General features: G+C 39.2%; 1 protein-coding gene across 17 annotated transcripts in view; it reads left to right on the top strand.

Moving 5' to 3' along the window:
- SYNRG (synergin gamma) overlaps positions 1–16922 on the top strand; it is a 130583-nt gene that overhangs the window by 29279 nt on the left and 84382 nt on the right. For all 17 annotated transcript variants that reach the window (XR_005222659.2, XR_006286341.1, XM_037880637.2 and 14 more), the window contains 4 exons: positions 5336–5472; positions 8198–8316; positions 8539–8601; positions 13562–14512. Coding sequence is in view for 15 of the 17 variants with exons in the window: in XM_037880637.2 (XP_037736565.1) it covers positions 5336–5472; positions 8198–8316; positions 8539–8601; positions 13562–14512 (1270 nt within the window). In the remaining 2 variants the exon portion in view is untranslated. The remainder of the gene's footprint in view (positions 1–5335; positions 5473–8197; positions 8317–8538; positions 8602–13561; positions 14513–16922) is intronic.

Below are 16922 nucleotides of genomic sequence, written 5' to 3'. Positions count from 1 at the left end.
GGTAAAGTGAGGTCCATTAGCAGATAAAAGGACTTCAGGAACTCTGTGTCTTACAAATACACTGGACCCTTGCTAGAATGTGGAATTTGGGATCCATGCGCAGTACCGCTTTAACGTGGGGACCACATTAAAATTAAATGGAATTAAAGTAATTAAATTTGGGATCCATGGCCGTGACCGCGTTATATGCGAATTCGCGATATATAGACATGCGTTCTAGCGAGGGTCCGGTGTATTGACTTTAGTTTCTGGGTGACCTGTGTAAGTCTGTGTAAGTATAGCCAAGTCAGTATAACTGGAGAAGTAAATGACTATGTAAATGTATGAAAAACAAATCTGTGGCTACCTGATACCAAGGTCTGTCAGGTAGCTTTACAGAGAGTAGTGGTTCTGGCAGTTTTTTTTTTTTCTTGTTACATATCTCTCGGTGCTCCACTAAGGTCTGAATTTACCTATTCAGATCGGGCCACCATACGGATTATTGTGCTTGTGTCCTACACTTGTTTATATCTTGGTGACCCTCATGAATTTTGGAGGGCATCTCTTTCTGAAGTACTATTGGCATAAGAATCTGCCATCCATTCAGAAGCAGGCCATCAGCCATGTAATCATCATTTTGGTCCTGCAAATGTGGTGGTGGGTCTGTTGGAAGTTGACTCCTTCAACCTCATGCTCTGTGGCAGAGTAGAGTAAGTTTCTGGCAAGTCTCATCCTTTAGTTGGTCATCTCTCATTTTCTGAATTTGTCCAGCAGATGCTCGAATTACAGCCAAATCAAGATCAATGTAGACTCTGACCCTCTCTCTAAATCCTTTTCTTTTACTGTAGTGGATGCTCAAATAGTGGGGCTCTTAATAGTGTCTGCTGCTGTGAGTGCTTTCCCTAATACATGTTCAATGTTAAAAGAAAATTGCTTCAGCTGTTGACTCTTAGGTGGAAGGTCATCTAGTGGTTTTGAACCCAGTAATACCACTGAGAGTTTATGGTCCACTTCCATGTTAAAATTCAAGCCAAACAGATATGCACTGAGCCGTTCACATACCCAAGTGACTGTGGGAGGTTCCTTTTCCATGTGAGCAGTCTGCTATTTATTTCTGTGAGGCTTCTTGATGTGAATGCAACAGGTCTCTGGTCGCCTTCTGGCTGCTTTTGTGTGAGCTCGCTCCTAAACCATATGAAGATGCCTCTGTTGGATGTTGTTGGATAGTTTACCATATATTTTGCCAAATCAGGTAAAGATGTTAGTTCTTCAATTTTATTAAATGTTTTGTTGTGGGCTACTCCAGATCCACATATTGTGTGACCATTAAGGAGATAATGCCTTCGGTTTTTCTGAATCTGTCTGAATTCCCTGTTTGCTATTTATATATCCTACATGTTTTAGCCGTTCCTCTTCAAACTCACATTTCTCATTCAGAGTGAGGCTGGCTTGTGGGAAGTGTCTCAACTGCAGGTAGTCACTCGTCTTCGTTTTTATCTCTACCGTATACCAACACATCATCTGCATGGCAAAGGATGCCAGGCAAACATGACACAATCTGTGAGATTCTATGCCAAATGGAAGATGATTGAAACAGTACCTTCCAAATGGGGTGGGAGGGGAGATGAATGTCATTAATGATATAAATTCTTTAGCAAGGGAAGGTTTCCCAGAAGCCTGCTGTAGCATCTGACTTTGAAAAGACTTTGGCTTCTGATTATTGAGCTAATGTCTGGTCAACTGCAGGAAGCATGTGTCTTTCTCTGAGCACACTTATATTAAGTAGTGTAAAGTCCACACAGGTTTGGATTTTGCATTGGGCTTTGGTACTACAACCATCCCCGCACACCAGTCAGTGGGTTCTTCTATCTGGGAAATAACCCCCATATCTTCCCCACTCTTTAATTCTTCTTTGCCTTTCTTTAGCAAGGGTACAAGGCTGGGGCATGGGACTGTGAGAGCACAAGTTGTTGGTGATGACACCAGTTTTATGCTGTACTCCTCAGACTTCTTTCCTAGCCCTGTGAAGATGTGTAGGTACATCTCTTCTATAGTTTGCATTTTGCCATACATTCAATCCAGGTTTTCTACTAGGTATAGTCCTTGTATTGCTGGCAAACCTAGTAGGAGAGTTGTCAGTCCTTGTATTATGTATATTATTTGTTGAAGAACTTTCCATCCTTTCTCCAGTTTCCCAAGCAACTGGCTACAAACATCCAATGTGCTGTTACTAGCCCCATGTAGAATTTTATTTGGTTTTTGCAAATCTCCATCTCAACATGGATTATAATCTTTTTTTGGGATTGCAACGATGGCTGCTCCATTATAAATTTTGAGTAAAGGTTTCAACTGTTTAGATTCATGCTTGTGTTCCAAAGTGTTGTCTGTTCTACTGAGGATATGATCCCTAAAAGTATGGACTCATTGTCTGATAACACTCTCCTTCTTGGATTGATTTCACTACTCTTGATGACCTGTATGTTACAAAATGTTCCGTTTTGTGGCATTTCCTACCTTCTGCCTCTTTTGCTGGATGATGTTGCCTGCTGTGGCTGGGTGTCTTGCTACATCTTCCACAGCTTTTCTAAGCTTCCCTCCTGTTACGGTTCTTTGGTCTCCCACTTACTATTTGTGCACTGTTCTTATGTTGTAACTTTGATTTGACTGCTCTGATCCCATTTGTGACTTTTCTTTTTACTGTGTCAATAGTGTCTGATGCAGTCATAGAATTGCAGGATTGAAGGGACCTCGAAAGGTCATCTAGTCCAGTCCCCTACACTCATGGCAGGACTAAGTATTATCTAGACCAGCGGTTCTCAAGCTGTGAGTCAGGACCCCAAAGTGGGTCGGGACCCCTTTTTAATGGGGTTGCTAGGGCTGACGTTAGACTTGCTGGGACCTGAGCCCAAAGCCTCAGCCCCACCACGCAGGGCCAAAGCCGAAGCCTGAGAGCTTCAGCCCTGTATGGCTGGACTCAGGTTATAGGCCACTTGCCTGGGGCTGAAGCCCTTTGGCTTCAGATTTGGCCTCCCCCCCGACCAGGATGGCAGGGCTCAGGCTTTAGTCCCCCTCCTGGGGTCGTGTAGTAATTTTTGTTGTCGGAGGGAGTTGTGGTGCAATGAAGTTTGAGAACCCTGATCTAGACCATACCTGATAGGCGTTTGTCTAACCTGCTCTTAAAAAATCTCCAAAGATGGCGATTCCACAACCTCCATAAGCAATTTATTCCAGTGCTTAACCACCCTGACAGTTAGGAAGTTTTTCCTAATGTCCAGCCTAAATCGTCCTTGCTACAATTTAAGCTCATTGCTTCTTGTCCTATCCTCAGCAGTTAAAGAGAACCAGTTTTTCTCCGTCTTCCTTGTAACAATCTTTTATGTACTTGAAAACTGTTACTGTGTCCCCTCCGTCATCTTTTTTCCAGACTAAACAAACCCAGTTTTTTCAATCTTCCGTCATAGGTCATGTTTTCTAGACCTTTAATCATTTTTGTTGCTCTTCTCTGGACTTTCTCCAATTTGTCCACATCTTTCCTGAAATGTGGCGCCCAGAACTGGACACAATACTCCAGTTCAGGCCTAATCAGTGCAGAGTAGAGTTGAAGAATTACTTCTCGTGTCTTGCTTACAAGACTCCTGCTAATATATCCCAGAATGATGTTTGCTTTTTTTCTTTTTGGCAACAATGTTACACTGCTGACTCATTTAGCTTGTGATCCTCTGTGACCCCCAGATCCCTTTCTGCAATATCCCTTCCTAGTGGATCAGTCTTCCTTATGCTGTAGCATGTAAGCCACGTTGCTGTTTCTTTATTGTTGCATTCTCACTTTTGCTGCTGTTTTGCTAGTGTGAGATCTGGGTCTAACTGAACCTGTGCTGATAAACTGGTCTTTTATACCAACAACCATCTTGTCTCGTATTAGTTCTTTTAATGTTCCATATTTGCAATGTTTAGCAAGACTGTGAACTGCAGTAATAGAAGTCTCATCTGTTTCCCCTTGTTTCTGGCACTTCCTATTAAGTTTGCCCCTTTCATATGTAATATTGTCTGTCTATGAAATGGGCATCAAATGCTCATGTTTCACTTTTGGAGTATTCTTTCTTTTCTTCAGTGAGGAGGAGGGCACATAGGATATCAGCAACAGCAGCAACCAGGGTATTTACCTGATATTCTTATGCTTTCTCTGTTAAACCAGAATTGCTCAAATCTATGGCTCCTGCAAGGCCAGCTGCCTGAGTTGCGAAAATCAAATGTCTGTAATAGAGCCATTTGTGCTATGGGGCTCTACTGCTGAGGTGAGACAGGGCTCTCTGCCTCCTTGCTGCTGCTTTCACAGGTCTCCTCCCTGATATTCCGTTTCCCTCACTCACTGACCACTCTGACAGTCTGGAGGTGTCTTTCCTTTCCTTTGCTCCTTCTTTAGAGAGAAAGATTCACTCACTTCTCATCATGTAGTGTGAGGACATAAACATAGAGGCATGCTTTAAGCAGCCACTAGAGAACTCTCTAATCAGGAAGTTCCTTCATTTCTTAAGCTCCATGCTGCAACACATCCTGGTCCTCTCTGTTAATTGTGGACCAAGAACTCTATAACTGCTCCATATAACATGGATTCTGAAACAATTATATGCTTATGGAGTATCCAGGGTCCTGATATTTATTTCTGTGGCTAGATTCAGAGGCCTCATGTGTTTTTAGACCATTTAATTTAAAAGTGAATTTAAATAGTACTAGTAACTTATCAAAGGGCTTTACAAAGTCATGTGTCTACCTCTTGGTTCTTCAGTCGTCTTTGTGAAATGAATTGCTTTGCTTCTCTCAGTCCATTCTTTCGAGGACAGATGTCCACCCCATCATAATAAAATAACCCTTGGCACCATTGCTGACCATTTCAGTGCCCAGTGGCTTTGCAGAGTAAACAATCTAGCGTCTAGTTGCGGATCTTCCAAAGCAAGGTTTAGTCATGTTTGTCGGACAGCATAAGGAAACTTTTACTGCAGATGGTGGTGCTGTGTTTTTTTTTATGAATGAGTAAAAGATATTTGTTACAGTTAAGCTTACCTTGTGCCTTTATTCCAACATTAATTCACTTTTTATCATAGATTATGGAAATTGACAAAAGCTCTTTTGTTTCATGTAGTCCATTCCCCATTTCCCTCAATTGTTTCTTTCAATAACATTTTGTAGGGCTTTGTCTGCTCCCCTTAACTATTGATTTGTATATTAAGACTTTGCAGTGAAGTATATAGAAAATGTACTGAGTAGGCAAAAACTATTCCATATATATTTAAAATGTCAAGGGAATGTGTTTTCCCATGTTAAATGGTGGTGGGTCTCATGATTTTATGCAATCCAGGTAGTAAAACCAGAAGAAGACGACTTCCAGGATTTTCAGGATGCTTCAAAGTCTGGCTCGCTCGATGAATCTTTCACCGATTTCCAAGGGGAGGGATCTGGATCCTCCAAAGCAACCAGTTCTCAGCACCGGAGCAGGTAGAGTAGATCTCTGAATTTCTTTTCAGTAACTTAAATATCCTTTTAAAAGCAATTAAACATTTTCTTTGTGTAACTTTCTAACCCATCATTTCATACCGTCACCTGATCTTGACTCTGGCAGTTTGTTTCAGCAGCCGTTTCAGAAATCTTAATGGCAGTGTATCCAAACTGACATTTAGTGTGCTATAGATGGCTGACCATTCTTTAGAATTCCATTCATCATGCTGAGATAAATTGTGTATAAAGGTATGAGAATAGGTTTTTCAAGTGTTTATTCTGTTGCTGACAATCGTGAGTTCTTTCATGCTGTGCATTAGGCTCAAACCTTTACATATAGCAATCCACTCATTCCTGTGCTCTCAGAAAAGTGAATTGGGACAGATAAGCTATGCACTTAGCATTAACTACCCTGGTTAAGGGTCTCATCCAGCACCCACTGAAGTACATGGAAAGCTTTCCATTGACTTCAGTTGCCTTTGATCAGGCCATAAACACCATGCAGAGAGCATCAAACGTCAGACTGTTTTCTTTTAAAAGGCCACGGCTCTCCAGTGGATGGGGTTTTTTTAGCTCCTCTCATCCTTTCCATTTTGGCCAATTTTTATTTAGTACCTGACTTTGAGTTTTGGTGATTGCCTGGAAATTCCATTTAAAGTCTGTTTCATTCAAATTTTAGAGGTCTGCTGGCATTGTGGTTGCTCAACGCCTCTCCTATTCTGGTAGCCCTTATTTATTTAATTGAGAGAGTGGTATTGCCTCAATACAGTCATGGGTTAGGCAGTGTGGAGTAGAGAAGTAACTATCCAAAGCTTCCTGTTTGAGTCTGAATTCTTTCACACAATTCTGACTTTCAACGTCCTATGGTCAGGAAGCCCCAAAATTTTGTTTTCTCATCCTATACAGGGCAAAATAATATGCTTCTCCCTAATTTTAATTAATTTTAGGAACAAAACATTTGGTCTGTATGTATTGAACTGGTTGTTCTTATATGTAGATAGAACAAATACTTTCAAAGTGATTACTGGTTGCTTCCTTGACGGTGACATCAGAGGAAGATACTAGAATGAATTGTTCAGCTGCAGCATCTGTAAAATTACAGTATGAGTCATCGCTTTTCATGAAAGGGGTTTCATTTTGGTAGTTTAAATCAGTAACACTACATTAATCTGAAGATGCTCCATATTTTATTTAGTCATTTTGTTTTAGGCGTAGTTTTTCTGCAATTAATAAAATTTATTCTGTTAATGGAAGTCTTAGCAAAAGCATTTACAAATCTGTAAGCACAGTTTTGTTTAAAGTTCCGTAATTGGAATTGGAGGGTCATGAGAAATCAGTGTTTTCCCCTGCAGTAGTTCTCTTTATTCAGTTGTTGTAAGAGCATTCAGTTTCGGATAGAATGTTACAATGAGCTGTAGTCTATTTGCTTATGGATGTGTTGGGGTTTTTTTTTTTTGTTTTTTTTTAAAAAGCCATCTATAGCGTACACCAGATTAACTGTTGTATTTGTCAAGATTGGATATTGAACTGTCTATATTGTAGTGATGTGAAATTAAATTATATTGCCATAAACTACATTTTTTGACATTGCTCTGTGTCTTATTCTGCAAGCCCCACGGGCCACTGTTAGATTGCACATGCAAGTGCTGGGTTTGTGTGTAGCTTGCAGGCCACTGATAAGGAGATTTAAATGGCTGTGGAAAGATTCTTGCTCCAGGCCAAAGAACGCCATAGAAATTCATTCACATTTTCAGTGTGTATGGTGTTAAATGACTCAAACTAGAGGTAAAATGCAGTCATTCTTATGTAAAGGATGTTGTTCTGCAGAGCTGCCAAGGTCTGATAAGGCGGGGGGAAAGCGAAGCTCTTACAGTACGTGTTTAAATCTTTCAAGAATTGCTAACCCAGTATCAGGTTATTATGGCAGTTTATTATACTAACTAGAATATGTTCATGTGCAAAAAGGTCTGTTCCTGTAATTATGGCATAATCCTGACATTGCTGAACATATGGCTACCTGAACTTGGTGACCTTCGCTGTGTAGAAATACAAATGTTATCTTTTGCTCCTATTGGAATAATGGATCTGTTCTCTTGTTATTTTTGCAATATGCAATGAAATGTAATCAAAAGCAGAAGAAGTGGAAGCACTGAGTTAGCAAAATCTCAGGCAGCCTGTGATTCTTACCCATTTCTGGTCCCATCAAGAAGGCATGCCCTTAAACCGTCTTGGACAATGTGATTAATGAAACCAGTGTTTTTTACATATGTGTGTGTGTGTTCTCTTCTGGCTTAAAAACTGCAGTGGTGCATATCTAGAACAGTTCACTCCCATATTCTGTCACAAGTAAGAATCAAGAAGCTAATGCATGTAAGGCATCTCTATTCTCCGTGGGCAGAGAATTTACTGTTTTGGCCCAGAGTAGTGTTGATAGAATTTCAATGAGATAGTGACTAGTGTAAGATGAACTGGGTTGGCATGGGAATATTGTCGCTGCAGATCTTTTATGAATGTAGTGTACGTTATAAAACTCTTTTAAAAGTGCAGAAGTAAAATAAGTACTTTATCATATGTTTGATAGAGCACATTTGAGTTAATACACACAATTTAGACAGAAGCTAAGAAGTTGCTGTTTCACTTCCTAATATCCTGCTTGCTTTAAATAATGGAAGAAATTAGATTGCTTAGGAGCTTTTTTCTTTTCTTTGTTTGTTTGTTCGTTCAGTGTTCCTTCTTTGCTGATTCCACTCCCTGGCACTAAAACACCTTCCTCAACGGATAAATATGCTGTGTTTAAAGGAATTGCAGTTGAAAAGCCTTCTGAAAGTGCAGCTATGTTTGGAGGTAAACAAAAACTGTTTAATTGTTAACACGATGTGTAATTTAACATTTAGTTTTTCATATTTCAGTAGTGCCTGTGACATTGGTAAAATATTAATATGAAATGTTTAGCGTGCAAGATGATAGTATCTGTGCCAATCTAATCTGTACCACAACTGATTGTAGCCTAATTTCACAATATCTTAATGGAAGTTATCTTTTTTTTGTTTGTTTCATGCATGGTAGATTATGGAGACAAATACAGTGCTTTCCGAGAGTTAGAACAACCACCAGAGAGTAAATACTTAGGTAAGCATTTGATTTTACAAAAGTGGGGAGGGGAGGGGGGGCTAGGCTCTTTCAGTACGTTGCATGCTTTTTTTAGGGTCCTGCATGAACTGCAGAATTCCCACTGCTAGAATTTTAGGATAAAGCCCCTACAGCACCACAAATGAGCCAAAAGTATCTTGAGAATATCATAAAATTTATCATTGACACATAGTCCACAATGTCATGTGTTTTTTATGGAAAGATTGGTCCCTGCTTTGGAGGTGTATGTGGGTGCAATTTTGGAATCACTTTTTGGTAGGTTTTTGTCATCTCTCCTGTAGACTTGCTTTAAAAGTGAGGAATTGTACATCCTCATAAAGGTGTGCAATGCAGCATTTCAGGGCAAATGGTGATATCTGTAGAAGCTTTCTGTTCTTATGGTACAGCTCAAGCCATGTATTGCTTTTGGTATACAGTACCACAATAATAAAGCGCTACTCATTTAGCTTAGAGCAGTGATACTCAGACTGATGCTTGCAAGCTGCAAGTAGCTCTTTAATGTGTCTCCTTTGGCTCTTTGCCACACGTGATATTAAAACACTGTGTGGTTTAATTATTAACCAATCAGGATGCTTTTACTATGTTGTTAACCAATTGTAGTTGATAAAATAATACTTCGTCAGTCATTTTGCTGTGAGAATAATATATAATGTAAGTACATATACCCTGAATATTTCCCCTGCCATACTGTTTAAATATGAATATATAATATATAATTGCGAATGAAACAATGAATTCACACTACTGTGGCTTTTTTGGGTAATGTTGATCGCTAATTTGGCTCCTGAACCACTGAGGTCTGAGTATCACTGGCCTAGAGTTTGCCCTCAATCAATTTTATTTGTGGGAATATGTGAAAATAAATGTTAGTTATCCTCTGAAATACTATTACTATGTAATTGCAGTAAGTGAAAACTACCTAAGCTCTTTCCTGAACAGGCCATCTATACATAATATATATATTTACATAACATAAACAGTACTGTCACCTTTTAATCTGGTGGGAAAGAAGAACCCTCTGAAACTCCATTGGCTTCATATATCATCAGTAATCAGAGCACAGGATAAATGTATCACTAATTTAACAGCGGTGGAAATGCTGCTGTATTGCCACCCTGCCAATATGTTTCACTGTACTTGTAAGCAGAAATAATCAAGAATCTGTTCACTATATTCAGAGACAATTGTGCCAAAATCTCCTTAGTTTTACTAAGTTACACAGTAAGGGCCTGAGCATCTGAAACTCCTGTGATGATCTGTGGAGTTAGTGTATGCCCAGTACCTTTCCAGTTTCAGGCATTTAAATTACTGTTATGAGTATTTCATTCGACTTGCAGCTGTCTATTGCTTGCAAGGAAAGAGAAAAGTTGCTTCTGGATTTGTAAACTGACCAGCTTTCACCGTTGTTAACCCTTTTACCAGCTTACATTTCTAATGGAAAAGTTTATAGTTCATCAGTAAGTTTAGTTTGCTGTGATGTTTTAATTTTGGTTAATGAATGTCAATTTCACAAATTCTTTGTTTTGTTTTTAAAGCAGCATTTAAAACATATTGTTGGACCAGGTGAATTGAGGAAATTTTTTTTAGCTCGCATCATTCTTCAAGTGATGATCATGTCCACCTATTATAATTGTAACTAATGTTCTCTCAAATCTTTCCATATCTTAAATTAGTTTAAAATTATCACATTTGTGAAAAGAAAAGGAGTACTAGTGGCACCTTAGAGACTAATCAATTTATCTGAGCATAAGCTTTCGTGAGCTACAGCTCACTTCATCGGATGCTGTAGCTCAAGAAAGCTTATGCTCAAATAAATTGGTTAGTCTCTAGGGTGCCACAAGTACTCCTTTTCTTTTTGCGAATACAGACTAACACGGCTGCTACTCTGAAACCTGACATTTGTGAAAGTGACTTGAATCTTAATGGTGTATTTGTAAAATATGAATCGAATGAAATCTGGGTATGTGCAGTACTGGACATTTGTTGTTTAAGTAGTTGAGGCATATTTTATAACAAGTAGCATCTCTGCAAATATATCATGCTGGTGAATGGGCTTAACATCATAAGTTTAACAAAGAAAACAAATTATACTTCGATTTCCACATATTTGTGAGGTGACAGATATGTACTGTAGAATAAATTGTCTGTCTTTATGTTTAAGCTGCATTTTCTATGCTGTAAAGTGTTTGGGTAAAAACTTCTTTTATACGCAAACATTGTCTTTCTAGAAAAGAGAACTTTTGAATTCCTCTTTGTAGGGAAAATGTGCGTCTTTACGATTTAAACTGTAGTCACTTAAACTGTATTATTTTCAAGGCCCTTCATTTCCAGTTTTTATTTTATTTCAAATTTCCTGAAATTTGTCAGTGTTTATTACAAAGACTAAAAAATGGGTGAAAATCTGTGTGTGGTGGTGGGAATTCTGGGTTAATATCAGGATTAACATTGTGGGATAAGAGGACAGGGAAAAAAAGCAACAAATAGAGAAATGGAAAGGTATTGAAAGTAAAAGCAATTTAATACTGTGGTTCATTTCATGATTTGTACATTAACAATGCATCCACATATGCATGTGGATAGGCGTGTGTATGTTCCACTATATGGCCTTATTTTAACAAACAGCCTCACATTTACACTTAGTTTAGTTCGTTATTAAAATAAACACATCTACCTAATGTAATGGATTAGATTTTCTTAACATAATCAGTATTTTTGTGTACTGGAGTGGTTTGACATTTGGGTGAAAATTGATAAATACTGAATAGCAGCTGGGTAAACCCAGGAATTTTTCAGTAAAAATTGGTAAAAACTGAAAACGAAAGGCCTTACATATTTTATATTTAATGTGTGATCTGAAAACTAAAGATTTTTACATTTATGAATAATTCTTTCAGTGTAGAAGGATAATGTGTGAGTTATTAATCTATAGGCTCCCTGACACAACTATTCTCTTTTTGGGTCCAATTCGAGATGCTGATCACCTTCAAATTTACTAGGAGGTCAGGTCGCTCAGCACTTCGCAAGTTCAGGTCCTTCAGTGATTATTTGTGTTTAATCCCCAAACCAGTCTTGCATTAAGGAGTAAAGATATTGATTGCATTAGGAAAGAGGAGCTGCACTGTATTTCTGACCCGTCTCAAACCTGGAAGCAGTTACAAATAGCCCCAGTAACAAAACAAAAGGAACAACATCATATTTTGATTCCAAATCTGACTTTTTTTTCTTATGCCTTTTTGCAAAGCTTATATACTTCTTCCTACTTTCTTCAGAAGAAATGCTCCCTACCTAACTCCAAAAAATGGTGTTAACAGTTCTAGTCATGGGCCATCGCACAATAAGCAGTGTGAGTGGATGTGATGGAAGGGGGATATTTTAGCAAGGGAACAGATTTGTTCTGGGCTTCTAAGGTACAGGGCCCCGTAGAAGTTTTGGAGACTTGGGGAAAAATCTGAAATTGAGCTCCCCCACTCCAAAAGTGAGGACCTGGGTGGCAGGGAGGTTAGAACTAGCCTGCCCTGCACTCACCCCACAGCGGTGGCTACTGTACTGTCGGGGCTGGGCCTGCTTCCCTGCTCCATGGTTTGTGACCTGGCGCATGGGGTCACAGCATCACTCAGGGTTGGTCTGGCCTCCTCTCCACTAATGGAGTGGCACCCAGGCCAAATTTGAGTGAGTGGAATCCCTGTACAAGTCACAACACCATTCACTCAGATTCCACAGGTTTGGGGGCCCTCTCAAACAGGGGGCCTGTGACAAATTTCCCTTCCCTCTCCCTGGTGGCCATGCTAAGGTGTTTTGATAATCAGTAAGAAAGACAACGTAAACACTGTAAGAAATGCCTTGACTGTGTCCTTTTAAAATCCAAATAAGTTCTTGATTGATGCTTTTGTTACAAGTTACATGCCAGCCAGCTCTGTATGTTTTAGTCTGATGGGGTTCAAGTTCAGTATTGACTTTGAGTTGCAGTTATCAGTCTTAACAGAAGCTGGAATGTCATGAAGGTGACTAGATTAAGTTTTGTAAAGTTCTGAATGCTTGACTCTCTTTGCACTTGATAGAAACAGAAAAGGGTAGACTTTTGAAAGGAGGGTTTAAAATGATGCAAGGTGACTAGTTAAGATGATGGCTATGCCATCTTTGTTGGACTGGCATTTTGGTGCGTTTCTTCCTGTTAGTTGTGTTTTCCATCACATGCTCTGGTAAAGTCCTGTTATGCCTTGGGCCTTCTTTTGACGTAATAATAAATAAAAGCTTTTTTTTTTTTTTTTTTTTTTTAAAAAAGGTCAGTCTGCTATCTGAAGCCAGGTGCTTCTGGCGATCAGTCTGTTCCCTCTATACTCCCCTTTCAGCCTGTCAGTGCTGCTTTCATTCTGGCTTCCTGCAGCCATCCTGTGAGGAAACCATGTGCCACTGCTCTGACTTCAAAATTGACAGTGTGGACTTGGGGGAGGGAGGTGGAGAGAAGATCAGAGAAGATTTTGGCAATAGTTGTGCCATATTTCTGGCATTGATAACGGGACTGGCACAAGTGAAATTCCAAATTTAATTCTTGGCAGTGACAAGTATGAGGTACGTGGGAAGGGGAAAGGATCTGTCCAGTATTCAAACAACATACAGTACTGAACACCACCTAAGTTTCTCGCTCATAAGAATGTGTTGATATTGAACTCTTTCTAAGCTGAGTTTGATATGGTCTGAGGCTACTTTAAGGATTTATAAATTTTTGGAATAATAATTGGAGACGTCACCAAAATTGCATAGAAGCCTAGTTTTGTTTTTTTAACATACACCCGTAGCTGGCAAATTGAATAGGTTTGCATAAAAATATTTTGACATTGCATGAAATAATTTGTTTGAGGCATGGTATGAATATGACATACTTGTTCTCATTTCAAGATTCTCCTTATTGTTCTGATTTTTTTTTCCCTCTCCCCTTCAGGAGATAGCTTTGCAGAATTCAAATCTGCAGGAACCGATGACGGTTTCACAGATTTTAAAACCGCTGACAGCATCTCACCACTAGACCCACCTACAAAAGAGAAAACTTTCCCTGCATCCTTCCCCTCTCTAACTGCACAGTTAAAGCAACAGACACAAGCAAAAACCTCTCTGAATCTGGCAGACATAGATCTCTTTTCCTCCACTGGAGAGAACAAACAACTTTCATTTCCAGCTGCATTTAGTTCATCAAAATCAGCCTCTTTCCCTGCACCACCACCTCCAACATCTGCTGCTGTTCCTGCACCAGCACCCGGTAAAAGCTTGAGCTTGGCTGACGACTTTGGAGAATTCAACCTTTTCGGGGGATTGTCTAATTGTATATCAGTCTGGGGACAAGATGACTTTGCAGATTTTATGGCTTTCAATAATAGCAGTGTCTTTTCTGAACAAAAAATGGATGACAAATACAAAGCTGTTAAGCAAGAGGCCAATCCTGCTCCTCCAGCTGTCTCCTCTCTCAGTGCAATGAAAAGTGGGCAGAATTCTGCCGCTGTTGCTCCCACCAAATATGATATCTTTAAACAGCTTTCTCTGGAGGGCTCTGGAACAGGTGTTGAGGAACTGAAAGACAGCACCCCTTCAGTGAAAAGTGACGACGACTTTTCCGACTTCCATTCTAACAAGTTTTCTTCCATGTGTAGCAACATGGATAAATCCCTGGTAGACAAAGTGGCAGCTTTCAAGCAGGCCAAAGAAGACTCTGCTTCTGTCAAGTCTCTGGATCTCCCCTCCATTGGGGGCAGCAGCGTCGGCAAGGAGGATTCTGAAGATGCGCTCTCTGTTCAGTTTGACATGAAACTGGCCGATGTGGGAGGAGATCTTAAGCATGTCATGTCTGATAGCTCTTTGGATTTGCCAACAGTTAGTGGCCAGCATCCGCCAGCAGCAGGTGAGGAATTGGTTAGATTGCTCTGGTAACGTAGGTGATGGAGATTTCGATAATGTTACTCTGTGTGCTAAATTACAGTATTATGCACTAGTCTTTCAGTTGCGAAAGGCTTCTAAACCTGTCTACCTGCTAGCTACCAGTCCCTTAGCAGGGCAGTGCTGTCGTTCATTGTTTTAGATAGCTATAAATAGATTGGGCAGTTTAAAATCAATACTGATTTATTTTTGAGGTTTGATCACGTTGTAGGACTGTTGCCCATTAGCAGGGATTCAGATGGAAGCTCTTCTAACGCGAACAATGTCGTTCCATTTGTATGAGCTAGATCAGTGGTATTGAAAGCTTCACTTTAGTCTTTTGGTTTCAGCTAAGCACCTGGCTGGAGGACTTGACCCACTCTGTGCTTCTGAAAATATAGGCGGAACACTAATTTGTGCCGTTAATGAAAACTTTTCTACCCAATGACACTAGTATATATTCCCTTCAAAGCAGGGGTGCATTTACTTAGCCAGAGCTCTGCAGTACTGGAAATGAAGGTATTAAATACAGTTTTACTGTAACTGGAATACAATTAGTTTTTAGAGTTAATACCATTCCTGGAAGTAATCATGCAAAGAGCCTGTACCTGCTCGCATGGTAATCACTTTTGGAGCTAAATTTAAAACCAAGCCAGTCTTACTTTTTCCTTGTTAGGTTACCCCCTTTTTAATTTCTCTTAATGAAAGCACTCCTAAGAGAATATGAACTAAGTATTTCCAATCTTATTGCATATCATAAAACAGATTTCCCAAGTGTCCTGTTTTTTCTTTTTATATGTACATAGAGAATAAGATGTAGTTAAATGTTTTGTGGCCTTTAATAATATGGGAAATATTACTGTATTCTAGTGACAAGTATTATGCAGTCAAAGGCTTTTTTGAATTGCGGGGCACACAAACTGTAAATGTAAAAGCTATTGCTGCAAGAATTGGTTATTTCCATATGAAATATTTCTTCCATTTTTGCAGATCTGGTCGAAAAAAATATACAGTACTGTAATTTTGCATTATATGATATTTTTAAGTAAGGGAGAGAAAATGAAGTTGGCAACTTAGGCATGGAAGATACTCTTTAACAGGGTATAAAATTTCAGGAATAATTTTATTAGCAAAGATGTTTAATTTTCATATTATGACTTGGTAAAATTCCAAGTTCAGTGGGCTGTCAAAAAGGTAGCACCTACAGTGTGTCTTGAGTGTTGACTTTGGTTTTGAAAGCACTTTTTCCTAATATTTTTCTAGCCTCTTTTGGTGGTAGCTTGATTTTATGTAGCTCTTCTCCTACATCTGAGCTTCATTGGCCACAGCAACCAGTAATTGATAACTGCAATTTGTGGCAGGAAAGGGTATTTGGGGGTTTTTTGTTTTGTTTTAAAGGATTAGCTCATCATGTGCTTGATGCTAAAAATTTGAATTTTGAAGTACTAATTAGAAGCTATTTTTCTGAAACTTAAAACAAAGTCTGTATTCTTTCATGGTGCCAAATTAGATATTTTCACAAGGGGAGTTTTACGCTACCTCCTTCCTGTTTCGGTCTCGTAATCAAGCTTGCTCTGAACTATATTTGTTAAAATAACCCTTTGTGCTCACGTGTTTCTTTATGTATGTTCGATACATTTCAAGCTATGAACTAGTGATGTTCAAATCTTTTTTTTTCAGTTTACATAATTTAAAAAGCAGATTTTTTTTCACTTCCTTTGATCTGTATATTTAATGTCAGAAAGGGACAGTATCCCTTTGTAGTCCTTGTTACAGAGAGATGGCTGACTAGCCATTGGGAACCATTTTTGTTGTCTGCCCGGACTGTGTAAATGTCTTAAATGAAGAATAGCTTTAGGTGGGGCTCTGTAAAGCATTTTATTTGACTCTTCTAATTCTAGCACAGCAATACAAGGGTCCTTGTCCACGTGATACAGATTGATTGTAGGCACAGGGAAGGGTATTTCTTTGGGGGAAGGGTAGAAGGTCCACTCACTTCTATTTGAATAGCTTTAGGGTTTTTTGTTTTTTGTTTTTTTTTGGGGGGGGAGGGGGGGGGCGAAATAACTTTCCGAACTGTCTGTAAAGGGGATACTGTCTCTTTAAACTTTGCTATAATTCTTGGTGTGGAAGGTAAACTATACTAATGTTGCATTTCTCTTGCATATACTTGGTATAACCCTTTGAGCACTTGCTGCATGTTGTTAATTTCAACCAGGCACCTTCTTTTATACCAAATTTAACCTTTTCTCCAACACTAAAGCATTTTAGTTAGTGTTTAGTCATGTTATATGCATGCATCTGATTTGTTTCAAGTTCAGTGTTGCAGCAAGAGCCTTCCCTTGCTCATAATATCCTCAAAGGGTTATCCAATTTGCTGCATTTGCAAACCTGTA

The sequence above is a fragment of the Chelonia mydas genome, chromosome 17 (assembly GCF_015237465.2).
Source record: "Chelonia mydas isolate rCheMyd1 chromosome 17, rCheMyd1.pri.v2, whole genome shotgun sequence".
NCBI classification, from domain to species: domain Eukaryota; kingdom Metazoa; phylum Chordata; order Testudines; family Cheloniidae; genus Chelonia; species Chelonia mydas.
Note: the sequence above shows the minus strand (reverse complement) of the source record. Positions and strands in the feature narration are given on the sequence as shown.